We start from the raw sequence: 16310 nt of genomic DNA on the forward strand, positions 1-16310 counted from the left end.
TTAAAACATAATTAAAATATAAACTAGGATAGAGATACTTATGTAATTCATTGGTGGGAATTTCAGATAAGCGTATAGAGATGCTTTTGTTCCTCCTGAACCTCTACTTTCCTATTGTCTTCATCCAATCATTCCTACTCCCTTCCATGGCAAGTTGTATGTTGGGTATCACCGTTGTCAATGGCTACATCCCATCCTCTCTGTGAAAATGGTCCAATGCGCTGTCACTGCATGGCTAATCATCTGTTGGTTCTCGATCATACTAGAATAGGAATTACTATCCTTTTGCGTCTGTCACTACGCCCAGCACTCGCGAGTTTGAAGCTCGTCACAGCCATCCCTTCCCGGATCCTACTCGGAATACCACAGACAAGGTTTAGACTTTTCGGATCTCAGGAATGGCTGTCCATGGGTTCTAACTTATACCACGAAGATTCTAATATCTCGGACTCGGTCCCCTGTATTAGATACCTAAGAGATACTCATTCTATCTCATCTTCATGTAGAACGGAAGTGGTTGTCAGGCACACGTTCATAGTTGAGAATGGTGATGAGCGTCACATAATCATCACATTCATCATGTTCTTCGGTGCGAACGAATATCTTAGAATAGGAATAAGCTTGAATTGAATAGAAAAACAATAGTACTTTGCATTAATTCATTAGGAACAGCTGAGCTCCACACCTTAATCTATAGTGTGTAGAAACTCTACCGTTGAAAATACATAAGAACAAGGTCCAGGCATGGTCGAATGGCCAGCCCCCTAAACGTGATCAAAAGGATCAAAAGATAATCCAAAGATGTAAATACAATAGTAAAAAGTTCTATTTATACTAAACTAGTTACTAGGGTTTACAGAAATGAGTAAATGATGCAGAAATCCACTTCTGGGGCCCACTTGGTGTGTGCTTGGACTGAGCATTGAGCTTTACACGTGTAGAGGCTTCTCTTGGAGTTGAACGCCAGTTTGTAACCTATTTCTAGCGTTTAACTCCACTTTGCAACCTGTTTCTGGCGTTTAACTCCAGAATAAGGCAGGAAGCTGGAGTTGAACACCAGTTTGCGTCATCTAAACTCGGGCAAAGTATGGACTATTATATATTGCTGGAAATCCCTGGATGTCTACTTTCCAACGCAATTGAGAGCGAGCCATGTGGAGTTCTTTAGCTCCAGAAAATCCACTTTGAATGCAGGGAGGTCAGAATCCAACAGCATCTGCAGTCCTTCTTCAGCCTCTAAATCTGATTTTTGCTCAAGTCCCTCAATTTCAGCCAGAAAATATCTAAAATCACAGAAAAACACAAAAAATCATAGTAAAGTCCAGAAATGTGATTTTTATTTAAAAACTAATAAAAATATACTAAAAACTAACTAAATCATACTAAAAACTATGTAAAAATAATGCCAAAAAGCATATAAATTATCCGCTCATCACAACACCAAACTTAAATTGTTGCTTGTCCCCAAGCAACTGAAAATCAAATAGGGTAAAAAGAAGAGAATATACTATAAATTCCAAAATATCAATGAAACTTCGCTCCAATAAGATGAGCGGAACTTGTAGCTTTTTGCCTCTTGAATAGTTTTGGCATCTCACTTTATCCATTGAAGTTCAGAATGATTGGCATCTATAGGAACTTAGAATTCAGATAGTGTTATTGATTCTCCTAGTTTAGTATGTTGATTCTTGAACACAGTTACTTAATGAGTCTTGGCCGTGGCCCTAAGCACTTTGTTTTCCAGTATTACCACCGGATACATAAATGCCACAGACACATAACTGGGTGAACCTTTTCAGATTGTGACTCAGCTTTTCTAAAGTCCCCAATTAGAGGTGTCCAGGGTTCTTAAGCACACTCTGTTTTTGCTTTGGACCTCGACTTTAACCGCTCAGTCTCAAGTTTTCACTTGACACCTTCACGCCACAAGCACATGGTTAGGGACAGCTTGGTTCAGCCGCTTAGGCCAGGATTTTATTCCTTTAGGCCCTCCTATCCACTGATGCTCAAAGCCTTGGATCCTTTTTATTACCCTTGCCTTTTGGTTTTAAGGGCTATTGGCTTTTTGCTCTTGCCTTTTGGTTTAAAGAGCTCTTGGCTTTTTCTGCTTGCTTTTTCTTTTTCTTCTTTTTTTTTCGCCATTTTTTTCTGCAAGCTTTTGTATTCACTACTTTTTCTTGCTTCAAGAATCATTTTTATGATTTTTCAGATTATCAAATAACATTTCTCCTTTTTCATCAGTCTTTCAAGAGCCAACATATTTAACATTCATAAACAACAACTTCAAAAGACATATGCACTGTTCAAGCATTCATTCAGAAAACAAAAACTATTGTCACCACATCAAAATAATTAAACCAGGATGAATTCGAAACTATGTACTTCTTGTTCTTTTGTAATTAAAATATTTTTCATTTAAGAGAGGTGGTGGATTCATAGAACATTCATAACTTTAAGGCATAGACACTTAGACACTAATGATCATATAGTAAAGACACAAACATGAATAAAACATAAGGCTCAAAAACCGAAAAACAGGAAAATAAGAACAAGGAGATTAAGGAATGAGTCCACCTTAGTGAGGGTGGCGTCTTCCTCTTCTTGAAGAACCAATGGTGCTCTTGAGCTCCTCTATGTCTCTTCATTTCCTTTGTTGCTCCATCCTTAGTGCTTTTGGTGCTCCTATCCTTAGTTGCTCCAATAGTTGTGGGGAGAAAAATGTATCCCTTGAGGCATCTCAGGGATTTCTTAATAAGGGAATTCCTCATGCTCTTGTTGAGGTCCATGAGTGGGCTCTCTTGATGTGCAGTCAAATGCTCTACTACTGAGCTATGGACCCTTGAGACAAATCTTCTCCATCTCCCATGACTCGGAGATGGAAGCTTTTGCCTTCCCTTTCCTCTTTCTAGAGGTTTCTTTGGCCTTAGGTGCCATAAATGCTTATGGAAAAACAAAAAGCAATGCTTTTACCACACCAAACTTAAAAGGTTTGCTCGTCCTCGAGCAAAAGAAGAAGGAGGGGGATAGATGGGGATCCTGTGGGGTCCACAGATCCTGAGGGGTCAAGGATTTCATCCCTGCTCCTTTCAGGCATGCAAAACACCCTTATTGTGCAATCCTAGCGTTTAACGCCAGACTACTGCCTGTTTTTTGTGTTAAACACCCAAATGTAGCCTGTTTCTGGCGTTTAACGCCAGGTTGATACTTTTTTCTGGCGTTAAATGCCAGCTTGGTGCCTGTTTCTGGCGTTAAACGCCAGACAGATGCTTGTTTCTGGCGTTTAAACGCCAGAATGCTCCTCCTCCAGGGTGTGCTATTTTTTTATGTTGTTTTTCATTCTGTTTTTGATTTTTCAGTAGTTTTTGTGACTTCACATGATCATCAACCTAATAGAACATGAAATAACAATAAAATAGATATAATTAAATAAAATTGGGTTGCCTCCCAACAAGCGCTTCTTTATTGTCAATAGCTTGACAGTGAGCTCTCATGGAGCCTCACAGATGTTCAGAGCATTGTTGGAACCTCCCAACACCAAACTTAGAGTTTGACTATGGGGGCTTTGGTTGACTCTGCAGTGAGAGAAGCTTTTCATGCTTCCTCTCCATGGTTACAGAAGGAGAACCTTGAGTTTTAAATGCAAGGTAGTCCGCATTCAGTTGAAGGACCAACTCTCCTCTGTTCACATCAATCACAGCTCTTGCTGTGGCTAGGAAGGGTCTTCCAAGGATGATGGATTCATCCTCATCCTTCCCAGTGTCTAGGATTATGAAATCAGCAAGGATGTAAAGGCCTTCAACCTTTACTAACACGTCCTCTACTAATCCATAAGCCTGTTTTCTTGAGTTGTCTGCCATCTCTAATGAGATTCTGGCAGCTTGCACCTCAAAGATCCCAAGTTTCTCCATTACAGAGAGTGGCATAAGGTTTATGCCTGACCCCAGGTCACACAGAGCCTTCTCAAAGGTCATGGTGCCTATGTTACAGGAAATTAGGAATTTACCAGGATCTTGTTTCTTTTGAGGTAATTTCTGCCTATCCAATTCATTCAGTTTATTGGTGAGCAAGGGAGGTTCATCTTCCCAAGTCTCATTACTAAATAATTTGGCATTCAACTTCATGATTGCACCAAGGTACTTAGCAACTTGCTCTTCAGTAACATCTTCATTCTCTTCAGTAGAAGAATACTCATCAGAGCTCATGAAGGGCAGAAGGAGGTTTAATGGAATCTCTATGGTCTCTAGATGAGCCTCAGATTCCTTTGGTTCCTCAAAGGGATACTCCCTATTGGTCACTGAACGTCCCAGGAAGTCTTCCTCACTAGGATTCACGTCCTCTCCCTCCCTTGTAGGTTCGGCCATGATGGTTAAATCAATAGCCTTGCACTCTCTCTTTGGATTTTCTTCTGTATTGCTTGGGAGAGTACTAGGAGGGGTTTCAGTGACTCTTTTATTCAGCTGGCCCACTTGTGCCTCCAAATTTCTAATGGAGGATCTTGTTTCATTCATGAAACTTAAAGTGGCCTTAGATAGATCAGAGACTATATTTGCTAAGCTAGATGGATTCTACTCAGAATTCTCTGTCTGTTGCTGAGTGGATGATGGAAAAGGCTTACTATTGCTAAACCTGTTTCTTCCACCATTATTAAAGCCTTGTTGAGGCTTTTGTTGATCCTTCCATGAGAAATTTGGATGATTTCTCCATGAGGGATTATAGGTATTTTCATAGGGTTCCCTCATGTAATTCACCTCTGCTATTGCAGGGTTCTCAGGATCATAAGCTTCTTCTTCAGAAGATGCCTCTTGAGTACTGTTGGATGCAGCTTGCATTCCATTCAGACTCTGAAAAATCATATTGACTTGATGAGTCAATATTTTGTTCTGAGCCAATATGGTATTCAGAGTATCAATTTCAAGAACTCCCTTCCTCTGAGGTGTCCCATTATTCACAGGATTTCTTTCAGAAGTGTACATGAACTGGTTATTTGCAACCATGTCAATGAGTTCCTGAGCTTCTGCAGGCGTTTTCTTTAGGTGAATGGATCCACCTGCAGAATGGTCCAGTGACATCTTTGATAATTCAGATAGACCATCATAGAATATATCCAGGATAGTCCATTCTGAAAGCATGTCAGAAGGACACTTCTTGGTCAGTTCTTTGTATCTCTCCCAAGCTTCATAGAGGGATTCACCTTTTTTCTGTTTGAAAGTTTGAACATCCACTCTAAGCTTACTAAGCTTTTGAGGAGGAAAGAACTTGGCTAAGAAAGCCGTGACCAGCTTATCCCAAGAGTTCAGGCTATCTTTAGGTTGAGAGTCCAACCATACTCTAGCTCTGTCTCTTACAGCAAACGGGAAAAGCATAAGCCTGTAGACCTCGGGATCAACCCCATTGGTCTTTACAGTATCACAGATTTGCAAGAATTCAGTTAAGAACTGAAAAGGATCTTCAGATGGAAGTCCATGAAACTTGCAGTTCTGTTGCATCAGAGAAACTAATTAAGGCTTTAGCTCAAAATTGTTTGCTCCAATGGCAGGGATTGAGATGCTTCTTCCATGTAAATTGGAATTTGGTGCAGTAAAGTCACCAAGCATCTTCCTTGCATTGTTATTATTTTCGGCCATGTCTTCTCCTTTTTCGAAAATTTCTGTCAGATTTTCTCCAAAGAGTTATGCTTTAGCTTCCCTTAGCTTCCTCTTCAGAGTCCTTTCAGGTTCAAGATCAGCTTCAACAAGAATGTTCTTATCCTTGTTCCTGCTCATATGAAAAAGAAGAAAACAGAAAAGAAAATATGGAATCCTCTATATCACAGTATAGAGATTCATTTATGTGAGTAGAAGAAGAAAAGAAATTCGAACACAGAAAGAGGTAGAGGGTTCGAATTTTTAAGAAGAAGAGAAGTGTTAGTAGATAAATAAATAATTAGAAGGAGGTGAGGGAGAAAATTTCGAAAATTAGAAGAAGGAAAGAAAGAAAAATATTTTTGTTTTTATTTTATTTATTAATTAGTATTCGAAAAAGTTAGAAGAAACAATTAATTAATTAAAAAGATTTTTGAAAAAGAGGGAGGTGATTTTCGAAAATTAGGAGAGAGAAAAGTAGTTAGGTGGTTTTGAAAAAGATAAGAATCAAACAAAAAGATAGGATTAATTGAAAAGGATTTGAGAATCAATTTTGAAAAGATAAGAAGTTAGAAAAGAAGTTAGAAAAGATTTTGAAATTGATTTTGAAAAAGATGTGATTGAAACTTATTTGAAAAAGATTTGAAAAAGAAATTTAAAAAGATTTGATTTTGAAAATTAAAGTTGATTACTTGACTAACAAGAAACAAAAAAGATATGATTCTAGAATTTAAAGAGTGAACCTTTCTTACTAGGCAAGTAACAAACTTAAAGATTTTTGAATCAATCACATTAATTGTTAATAAAGAATTTGAAATTATGAAACAAAATAAGAAAAAGATTTTTGAAAACCAATTTGGAATTTTCGAAAATTATGAAAAAAAAATGAAAAAGATTTGATTTTTGAAAAAGATTTTGAAAAAAAAAAGATAGGATTTTTTTAATTGAAAATTTGATTTGACTCATAAGAAACAACTAGATTTTAAAAATTTTGAAAAAGTCAACTCAAATTTTCGAATTATATGAGTGAAAAAGGGAAAAGATGTTTTTTTTTATTTTTTTGAATTTTAATGATGAGAGAGAAAAACATCAAAAAGACTCAATGCATGAAAATGTTGGATCAAAACAAATGATGCATGCAAGAACACTATGAATGTCAAGATGAACACCAAGAACACTTTGAAGATCATGATGAACATCAAGAACTTATTTTTGAAAGATTTTCAAGAAAAGAAAACATGCAAGACACCAAACTTAGAAATTTTTAATTTTTAGACACTATGAATGCAAGAATGCATATGAAAAACAAGATGCAACACACAACAAGAAAATATGAAGATCAAACAAGAAAACTTGTCAAGAACAACTTGAAGATCATGAAGAACACATGCATGAGTTTTTGAAAAATGCACAAATTTAAAAAAAAATGTAATTGACACCAAACTTAAAATTTGACTCAAGACTCAAACAAGAAACAAAAAAAATATTTTTGATTTTAGGATTTTATAAATTTTTTGTGGATCTTTTTTTTTTTTGAAAACTTTTTGAAAATAAAATTACCTAATCTGAGCAACAAGATGAACTGTCAGTTGTCCAAACTAGAACAATCCCCGGCAACGGCGCCAAAAACTTGGTGCACAAAATTGTGATCATCAACAATGGCGCCAAAGACTTGATGCTCTCAACGTGAATCACACTTTGTCACAACTTCGCACAACTAACCAGCAAGTGCACTGGACCGTCCAAGTAATAAACCTTACGTGAGTAAGGGTCGATCCCACGAAGATTGTCGGCCTAAAGCAAGCTATGGTCACCTTGTAAATCTCAATCAGGCGGATTCAAATGGTTATAGAGAATTGATAATTAAAACATAATTAAAATATAAACTAGGATAGAGATACTTATGTAATTCATTGGTGGGAATTTCAGATAAGCGTATAGAGATGCTTTTGTTCCTCCTGAACCTCTGCTTTCCTATTGTCTTCATCCAATCATTCCTACTCACTTCCACGGCAAGTTGTATGTTGGGCATCACCGTTGTCAATGGCTACATCCCGTCCTCTCTGTGAAAATGGTCCAATGCGCTGTCACTGCATGGCTAATCATCTGTCGGTTCTCGATCATACTAGAATAGGAATTACTATCCTTTTGCGTCTGTCACTACGCCAGCACTCGCGAGTTTGAAGCTCGTCACAGCCATCCCTTCCCGGATCCTACTCGGAATACCACAGACAAGGTTTAGACTTTCCGGATCTCAGGAATGGCTGTCCATGGGTTCTAACTTATACCACGAAGATTCTAATATCTCGGACTCGGTCCCCTGTATTAGATACCTAAGAGATACTCATTCTATCTCATCTTCATATAGAACAGAAGTGGTTGTCAGGCACGCGTTCATAGGTGAGAATGGTGATGAGCGTCACATAATCATCACATTCATCATGTTCTTGGGTGCGAATGAATATCTTAGAATAGGAATAAGCTTGAATTGAATAGAAAAACAATAGTACTTTGCATTAATTCATGAGGAACAGCTGAGCTCCACACCTTAATCTATGGTGTGTAGAAACTCTACCGTTGAAAATACATAAGAACAAGGTCCAGGCATGGCCGAATGGCCAGCCCCCTAAACGTGATCAAAAGGATCAAAAGATAATCCAAAGATGTAAATACAATAGTAAAAAGTTCTATTTATACTAAACTAGTTACTAGGGTTTACAGAAATGAGTAAATGATGTAGAAATCCACTTCTGGGGCCCACTTGGTGTGTGCTTGGACTAAGCATTGAGCTTTACACGTGTAGAGGCTTCTCTTGGAGTTGAACGCCAGTTTGTAACCTGTTTCTAGCGTTTAACTCCACTTTGCAACCTGTTTCTGGCGTTTAACTCCAGAATAAGGCAGGAAGCTGGAGTTGAACGCCAGTTTGCGTCATCTAAACTCGAGCAAAGTATGGACTATTATATATTGCTGGAAAGCCCTGGATGTCTACTTTCCAACACAATTGAGAGCGAGCCATTTGGAGTTCTTTAGCTCCAGAAAATCTACTTTGAGTGCAGGGAGGTCAGAATCCAACAGCATCTGCAATCCTTCTTCAGCCTCTGAATCTGATTTTTGCTCAAGTCCCTCAATTTCAGCCAGAAAATACCTAAAATCACAGAAAAACACAAAAAAATCATAGTAAAGTCCAGAAATGTGATTTTTATTTAAAAACTAATAAAAATATACTAAAAACTAACTAAATCATACTAAAAACTATGTAAAAACAATGCCAAAAAGCGTATAAATTATCCGCTCCTCAAAAGACTAGAGTTATTGGAGTACAAATTAACCAGCGAGGAATTTCAATTTCAATCAACAGCTGAGTTTGATAACTCAAGTATTACTAATTACTCAACAAAAAGCCAAAAGGGAAGAAATTCTACTTGAATGAAAATAATTTGGATAAATCGAGAGCATTAATAGATTAAAGAGAGCAATCATAAGTCTGAAATACCTCAAATTATGTTAAATAAAGAAATCAATTCTAACATGGAGTTCATAAACCAACATTAACAAACTAAAATAAAATAATAGAATAAATAAAAGTAGAAGAGAAATTAAAGTAAAGGAACATTGAACCTGGGATTGAGAAGCAATCCTAAAATTAAGAGAAATCCTAAATCCTAATCCTAAGAGAGAGGAGAGAACCTCTCTCTCTAAAAACTACATCTAATCCTAAAAATTATGTATTATGAATGTATGATATGTTGTTGTTTGATTCCTCCATTCTCTGGCTTATATTCTGTATTTCTGGAATCCGAATTGGGCCGAAAAAGGGTCCAGAAATCGCTGGGGGGTTTTCTGCAGATTCGTGTATGTGGCGTCTGTCACGCGTTCGCGTCATCTGGGAGTTTTCCTTGTCACGCGTACGCGTCGGTCACGCGTACGCGTCATTTGCGTTCTGCTCACGGCGCGCATCCGCGTCAGTCATGCGTGCACATCGATGCCTTTTCGTGCTGGGCACGCGTTCGCGTCGTCCATGCGTTCGCGTCACTGTCCTTTTCTTCAAAACTCCATTTTTGTGCTTTCCTTCCATTTTTGTATGTTTCCTTTTCGTCCCCTAAGACATTCTTGCCCTATAAAACCTGAAAATACTTAACACACAAATCACGGCATCGAATGGTAATAAAGGGTAATTAAAATTAATATTTTTAAAGCATAGGAAACATGTTTTTCACATATATCATAAAATAAGGAAGGAAAAGCAAAACCATGCAATTTACATGAATAAGTGGGTGAAGGGTTGAATAAATCATTTAAATTAAGCACAAAATACATCATAAAATATGGGTTTATCATGTATCCAAGTGCATCAAAACCTCTCTAACTCCCTCCCTTCGAGTAGATTCCTGAAATCACATCAATAACACAAATTCAACGTAAATGAAAGGTAAAACATAAACTGAACAGTTTACTCAATCTACGTTTAAACATGAAAAAGAAAGATTTAGGGAATGTTAATCTTAACTCACTTTTCTGTGGTCCATGTCTTCTCGTTCAGGGCTTGGGTCACTTGTGTCCTCTAGTGTGGCACCTTCCATGCTCCCATCTTCATTCTGGCCAGGCTCGCTGCAATCCTGTTGTTAGCCATTAACTGGTCAGAAGACACATACAGCTAAAGCAACATCATGTTCGATAACATGAAAATATGGACATAATAAATGACACACCCGTTAGTGACATCTTCCAGTGCTTAATAATAAAATGCAAAACCATGAATTTCATGAACTCAAGAAGTCCATTTGTAGTCAATTACATCAGAAAATGAGCTTCGAATTAAAAATTGACGATTTTAACACAAAACCAATAACTTGAAAAATCAAACTTATGCGGGACACAGGACACCGATAGCACTGCGTCAATGTATACCTCCGGTTGAATAGTTTCTGCCATAGCGCTAAGCTCCTTGGCAGTCCATGCAGAAAGCCACGACTCAGGTTCTTGACAACCCTTGAGTTCACCGTGCTTTAGCTTCTGGAAGTACAACACATAGAGATATTGTATAAACAAGTTAGTTTTAGGGATGCACGTTTTAGTCACATTAGATTGCATTTTAAACTAACAACATTACCAGTAACCCAAACATGTAGCCCTCACAGAATTTGTTCTTTTTATGTTGGTACTTTCTAATTGCCTGTTCTAGAGAATCAAAAATATGAAATGGCCAACGATATCTCGCTGGATCAGATACATCAAGTATTGTGTCGATGTGCCACGACGAGATTACATGTTGCACGGTCGGGCACAAAAACATATTTAGCACCAGTAGGATGAAGTGTCTCCTGAACTCTATCCTATCATCTTCAGTATCCATTGCACATTGATTGACAAAATGCATCAGCTGTATAGTTTTCAATCGGTGATATCTTTTTTTAATTGACACATGAGCAGCATTCCTGCCGTCGAACGGTGGGAAGTAGTCAACTGCAATATGGATATGTATAAAATAGGGCAAAATGAGTAGTGTCATAGGTAAAACATAGCAATGACCATGGAGACCGAAACAAATATGACCAATTCAATGATATGTAATAGGTAAAGGTATACTCACCCCCGAGCGGGATACCGAAAACACGCTAGAAGAGCTCTGGCACAATGCGGATGTTCCCATTTTGTAGCTTGAGGGTGATCGTTTCAGTGTCATAGGCTTTGGCCAACGTCACCATTATGCCTTGCCTCACTTGCCACCTTGGGACAAGCTTCAGAAAACCAAAACCGATTTCTTCTATCTCATCAAGCTTTGCTTGAGCCTGGTTGGTTTCCAGTTCTTTGAACAAGTTCGCAATGTAACATGGTGAGCATCTTGTCTCTAGTAATTTCTGTCAAATATACCACGGGACTATCAGAAGCAAATAACTGATAAGGAACTATAACAAGAGCACAAATTTGTGGATGAGGTTTTACTAGCTTTCCTATATATATATAAGGTGGTTTTTGCGTAAAGAGCAGAAATTGATTCTAAGTAGAAACTTCTCTTGTGTTGCCCAAAGTCAACTAAACTATAAGTACAAAATATTGGGGGAAATAGAGTCAACATATAAGAACCTATTATAGTGGAACGGATAGCAAAAAAAATTGAAAACACCCACATAAATTCAGATTGTGAAAATCCAATGTGTCCTACCAAACATGTAACACCTACATGTATAGTAACATAATCAAACTGAGGCGGCAAAAAAGCTCCTAGAAACATTTTATAAAAGCTAAATGTGATCACAATACACACCAATTATAAAATCAATATGCACCATTAAACTTGTGGCTCGGTGAACCATGAAGCAACCAACTATTTTTAAAAATTCATATATATCTCAATGCATTTTTAGAACAAAAAATGAGGACAACAATTATTTAACCTATTTGTATAATAATGTATTCAATGTGTGTACGGAAAAATACTTCTATGCACATTTCATAAAGGCTAGATATGATCAAAATATACACCAATTTTAAAATGAATTTGTTGTTGTGTGTGTCATAAGAAAATTCACCTCAAGACACAATAAGCTATGAAAATTTAAAAAATAAAAAATAAAAAAACCATATAGGACATTAACACCACCACGTTTCAGCTTCTGTGTTTTCTAATTCAACACAGACACATGACTAAGAATAACAATACAAACCAGAAGTTTAACCAAGATATACTATCACTCAAAGAATTGCTAACCTGATCATCAAATTTAGACATACCAATTAGAAATTAAATTTGTTAACAAAAAACACCAAGAAACAACCCATTAAAGCTAAATGTGATCAAAGGACACCCCAATTATAAAATCAATTTACGCCATTGCTCTTACCGCTCGGTGAATCATGAAGGAACCAAATATTTAAAGAAACATATATAGATCTCAATGCATTTTTAAAATTAAAAAAGAGAAAAGCAGTTATTTAACCTATTAATAAACTAACATGTCCAATCTGAGTACGGAAAAACACTTTTACGCAGATTTCAAAAGGAATAAATATGCTCAAAAGATACACCAATTTTAAAGTGAATTTGCTATTCTGTCTGTCATAAGAAAATTTAGCACAAGACACAACAAGTTATGCAAATTAAAAAAAAAGGAATTAACTCAAGACCACGCTTTAGCTTCTGTCTTTTCTAATACAACATAGACACATGTTGAACAATAACAATACCAATAGTTATTAAACCATCGTAGACTAAAATGAACAATACACATCTGATGTAAAGAAGGTGCACTCTCAAAGGCAAATTATTAGACACACCAATTATAATTTCATTTGCTAACAAAAAGCTCGTAGAAACATTTCCAAAATAGCTAAATGTTAACACAAGCCACACCAATTGTAAAATTATATTGCACCATTGCTCTTGTCGCTCGGTGAATCATGAAGCAACCAAATATTTACAAAAACACATGTTGATATCAACGGATTTTTAAAATAAAAAAAGATGACAGTAATTATTTAACCTATTTGTATAATCACATGTCCAATTTGAGTACGGAAAAATACTTTTCTGCACATTGCAAAGGGACTAAATATGCTCAAAATATATACTCATTCTCAACTGAATTTGTTGCTCTGTGTATCACAAGAAAATGCACCACAAGACACATTAAGCTACAATGAGCAAGACACATTAAGCAAATTAAACCAAAAAGAAAAATATCATGGAAAAGTGCTAAAATGAACAAGACACATATGATGTAAAGTTGGTGTACTCTCAACAGCAAATTATTAGACACACAATTATAAATTCAATTTGCTAATAAAAAGCTCATATAAACATTTCCATAAAAGCTAAATGTTAACACAGGCCACACCGATTATAAAATCAATTTGCACCATTGCACTTGTCGGTCGGTGAATCATGAAGCAACCAACTATTTAATAAAAAACACATAGATCTCAATTCATTTTTTAAAACAAAAAACGAGGACAACAATTATTTAACCTCTTTGTATAATAACATGTCCAACCTGAGTACGGAAAAACACTTTTACGCACATTTCAAAAAGGCCAAATATGCCCCAAAAGAGACACCAATTTTAACTGATTTTCCTGTTTTATATGTCATAAGAAAGTTCAGCACAAGGCACAATAAGCAATGCAAATTAAAAAAAATAAACATTAAGGCATTAAATTAAGACCACGTTTCAGTTTCTGTGTTTTCTAATTCAACATAGACCCATGTTGAACAACAACAATAGAAACAGTAATTTAGCCATCAAACACTATCGCTCCCCGAATTTCTAAAATGATCAAGACACAGCTGAATAAATTATATTACTAAAGTATCTGAAACAATATTAAAATCAAAAGATGGGGAAAAGGTACTAAAAAGTATGAGACAACAACTTTGTCACGAAGGGCGACCACAGAGGCACTACACCAAACAATGTTTTAGAGTCACCAAATAATACAACACAGCCACAAGGGATAAACTGAAAACCATACCAACGACAAAAACTATTCAATAACTGATAACACCATTTTTGTCACATAACTGATAGAAAACAGCATGCGAAACCACCTTGGTCCAGGGAACATGTTCAACAAAAAAAAACAATTCATTCACCAATTCCCAAGTTCTTTCACAGCCAACAGACACAGACCCATTTTTAATCCTTCTCAATCCAAATGTAATGCTCAGAATTAGAAATCTATACCAGCACCTAGTTTAAATCTCAAAGAACCACTTACCTCTTAGTGTCGCGGTGGTGCCGAAGGGAAGACACTCTTCTAGTTGGGCTCGTCCACGAGTCAAGGAGCGGCGCTCAGTGGGAATGGCGCAGCCAGAAAGCCACGGGGTTTCTAGCGAGCTCACACGGCCCGATGAATGCAACCGCGACATGTGCTAAGGCGGCGCGGGGTTGCTACGTGGTGTTGAAGGTTGAACAACTAGATGCGTCTTCAAGGCACCTCCGACGATGACATGCACTAGAGCCGGCGGCTTCACGGCGACTATGGGAACGTACTCTTGAATTTGTGGTCAGGTGGTCCGGCAGCATTGACTTCCCTTAACGGCGGAGACGGCAACAATGGAGGCTATGCAGCGCTGGATGCAGATAGAGGGGTTGGGAGAGATTGTCCACGGTAAGTCAATGTGGGTCTATGGTAAATTAGGTTTAACGGGGTAAATTAGGTTTAATCCGGGTTAACTTGGATGTGGCTTTTGTAAGTGAATGGGCTTGGTGTCCAGCCCAACTAAAGTTGGCAGATCTTGGCAGAAAGAATGTTAGTAACGTAGCATGATTGAATGAATTATTAAGTTTCAGTATATTTAATATCAACCGAAGTGGCTATTTAAATTCATTAAATAATAATAAATTCCCAAAAAAGTTGACCAACGGCTAAATTTAAAAGGTTAACGAAAGTCATGCATGCAATGTTTGCTATTTTTCTTTGTCCAAACACTATGTAAGCCATGCATGCAATATTTGCTACTTTTTTCCACTTGAACACTACTAGGTAAATACAAATTATGGTACAGTATTTCCATTTGCATAAAATATGTTATATATTTCTAAACATACATAAAACACGTATTTTGAGTAGAACATCATTTTCGTTTGAAAAACATTTTGTGCATCGTGTAATAGAAATGTTAATATATCAATATTAAGCATACAGACGATAGTTATTAATACTAACATTTTTTTTATCATAATTCATGTGTTTTTTTATTTCTTATTAAATCTTTTTTTATAAAATAAATTTTTGTTCCAACTGGTTAAATTATTCTTTTTCGTCACTACCCATTACCTTACCAAGTTATCAGTTCTATCTACTATTAATGTGACATCCTAAATTATTACATAATTCCCACAATATGAAGCATAAAAATATCTGTTAACATTAAATCAACACTCTATGGTCTATTCAACTAGCAATTACAATCACATCGGTAATGAAAAAATTAATATCAAATCTCACACTACAGGCATGCATCCCACATGAAAGTATAATTAGGCCTAGGATAGGCATTTATTACTTGCACTATGTTATTATCGAAATTTGATATACTTTGAACAAAAAAAATTTAAATTATGGCATAAATATTTATAACTCTATTAATTAGTATAAATTAAATAGCGTAGAATTTCAAATTATAAGTTACTGAGTTAGTATATGTAAATTATATTAATTAGTTCAATAGTATATTTATGGGTGATTACTAATTAAAACTAAATTATAAAAGATTTATTTCAATTAACCATGAAAAATCTAACATTAACTTTTTTATGAACTATTCAAAACGCAAACTGAACCATTGTATGTTTTTTTCACAATATTTTCTATACAATTAAACTAAAAAAACAAAAACAAGTTTATCATCAAAAGTTCACGAAATTAACTAAAATAGTTGGTGCTTTTCCAACGACTAATGCATGATTCATATTAATCATCTACTAATTTATCTCGGTAACAGCCATATTAAAAAAAAATTATTTTCTAAGTTAATGGAAATTACATATTCACATGCATTTAACATTTTGTCAACAAAAAATTAATGATATATTTTTATATCGATGCTAAAAAATAAAAGTAAAAAAAAGTATCAATATGCCTTTTTTGGAAAAAAAAGGTCAACAATATTTTTGTTGTCTAAACATTTTTTATAAATCATTTTTAACTTATATGTTACAGGTATGAACAAGCATGTATTTTAATTAT

The 16310-nt window shown here is 36.0% G+C and overlaps 1 protein-coding gene and 1 non-coding gene across 2 annotated transcripts; one reads left to right on the forward strand and one right to left on the reverse strand.

The window, feature by feature from the left end:
• Positions 1-5123: 5123 nt before the first annotated feature.
• Positions 5124-5231, forward strand: LOC148569039 (small nucleolar RNA R71). Its single transcript, XR_015882852.1, has one exon. It is a non-coding gene; the product is annotated as a small nucleolar RNA R71 (small nucleolar RNA).
• Positions 5232-9955: 4724 nt separating this feature from the next.
• LOC148569040 (uncharacterized) lies at positions 9956-14487 on the reverse strand. Its single transcript, XM_088484863.1, is given in 7 exon segments — positions 9956-10009; positions 10133-10237; positions 10530-10634; positions 10732-11132; positions 11239-11479; positions 11543-11649; positions 14337-14487. Coding segments are annotated over 7 exon segments (1164 nt in total).
• Between the last annotated feature and the right edge of the window lie 1823 nt (positions 14488-16310).

The sequence above is a fragment of the Arachis ipaensis genome, chromosome B4, assembly GCF_059453495.1.
Source record: "Arachis ipaensis isolate K30076 ecotype BB chromosome B4, ASM5945349v1, whole genome shotgun sequence".
NCBI lineage: Eukaryota > Viridiplantae > Streptophyta > Magnoliopsida > Fabales > Fabaceae > Arachis > Arachis ipaensis.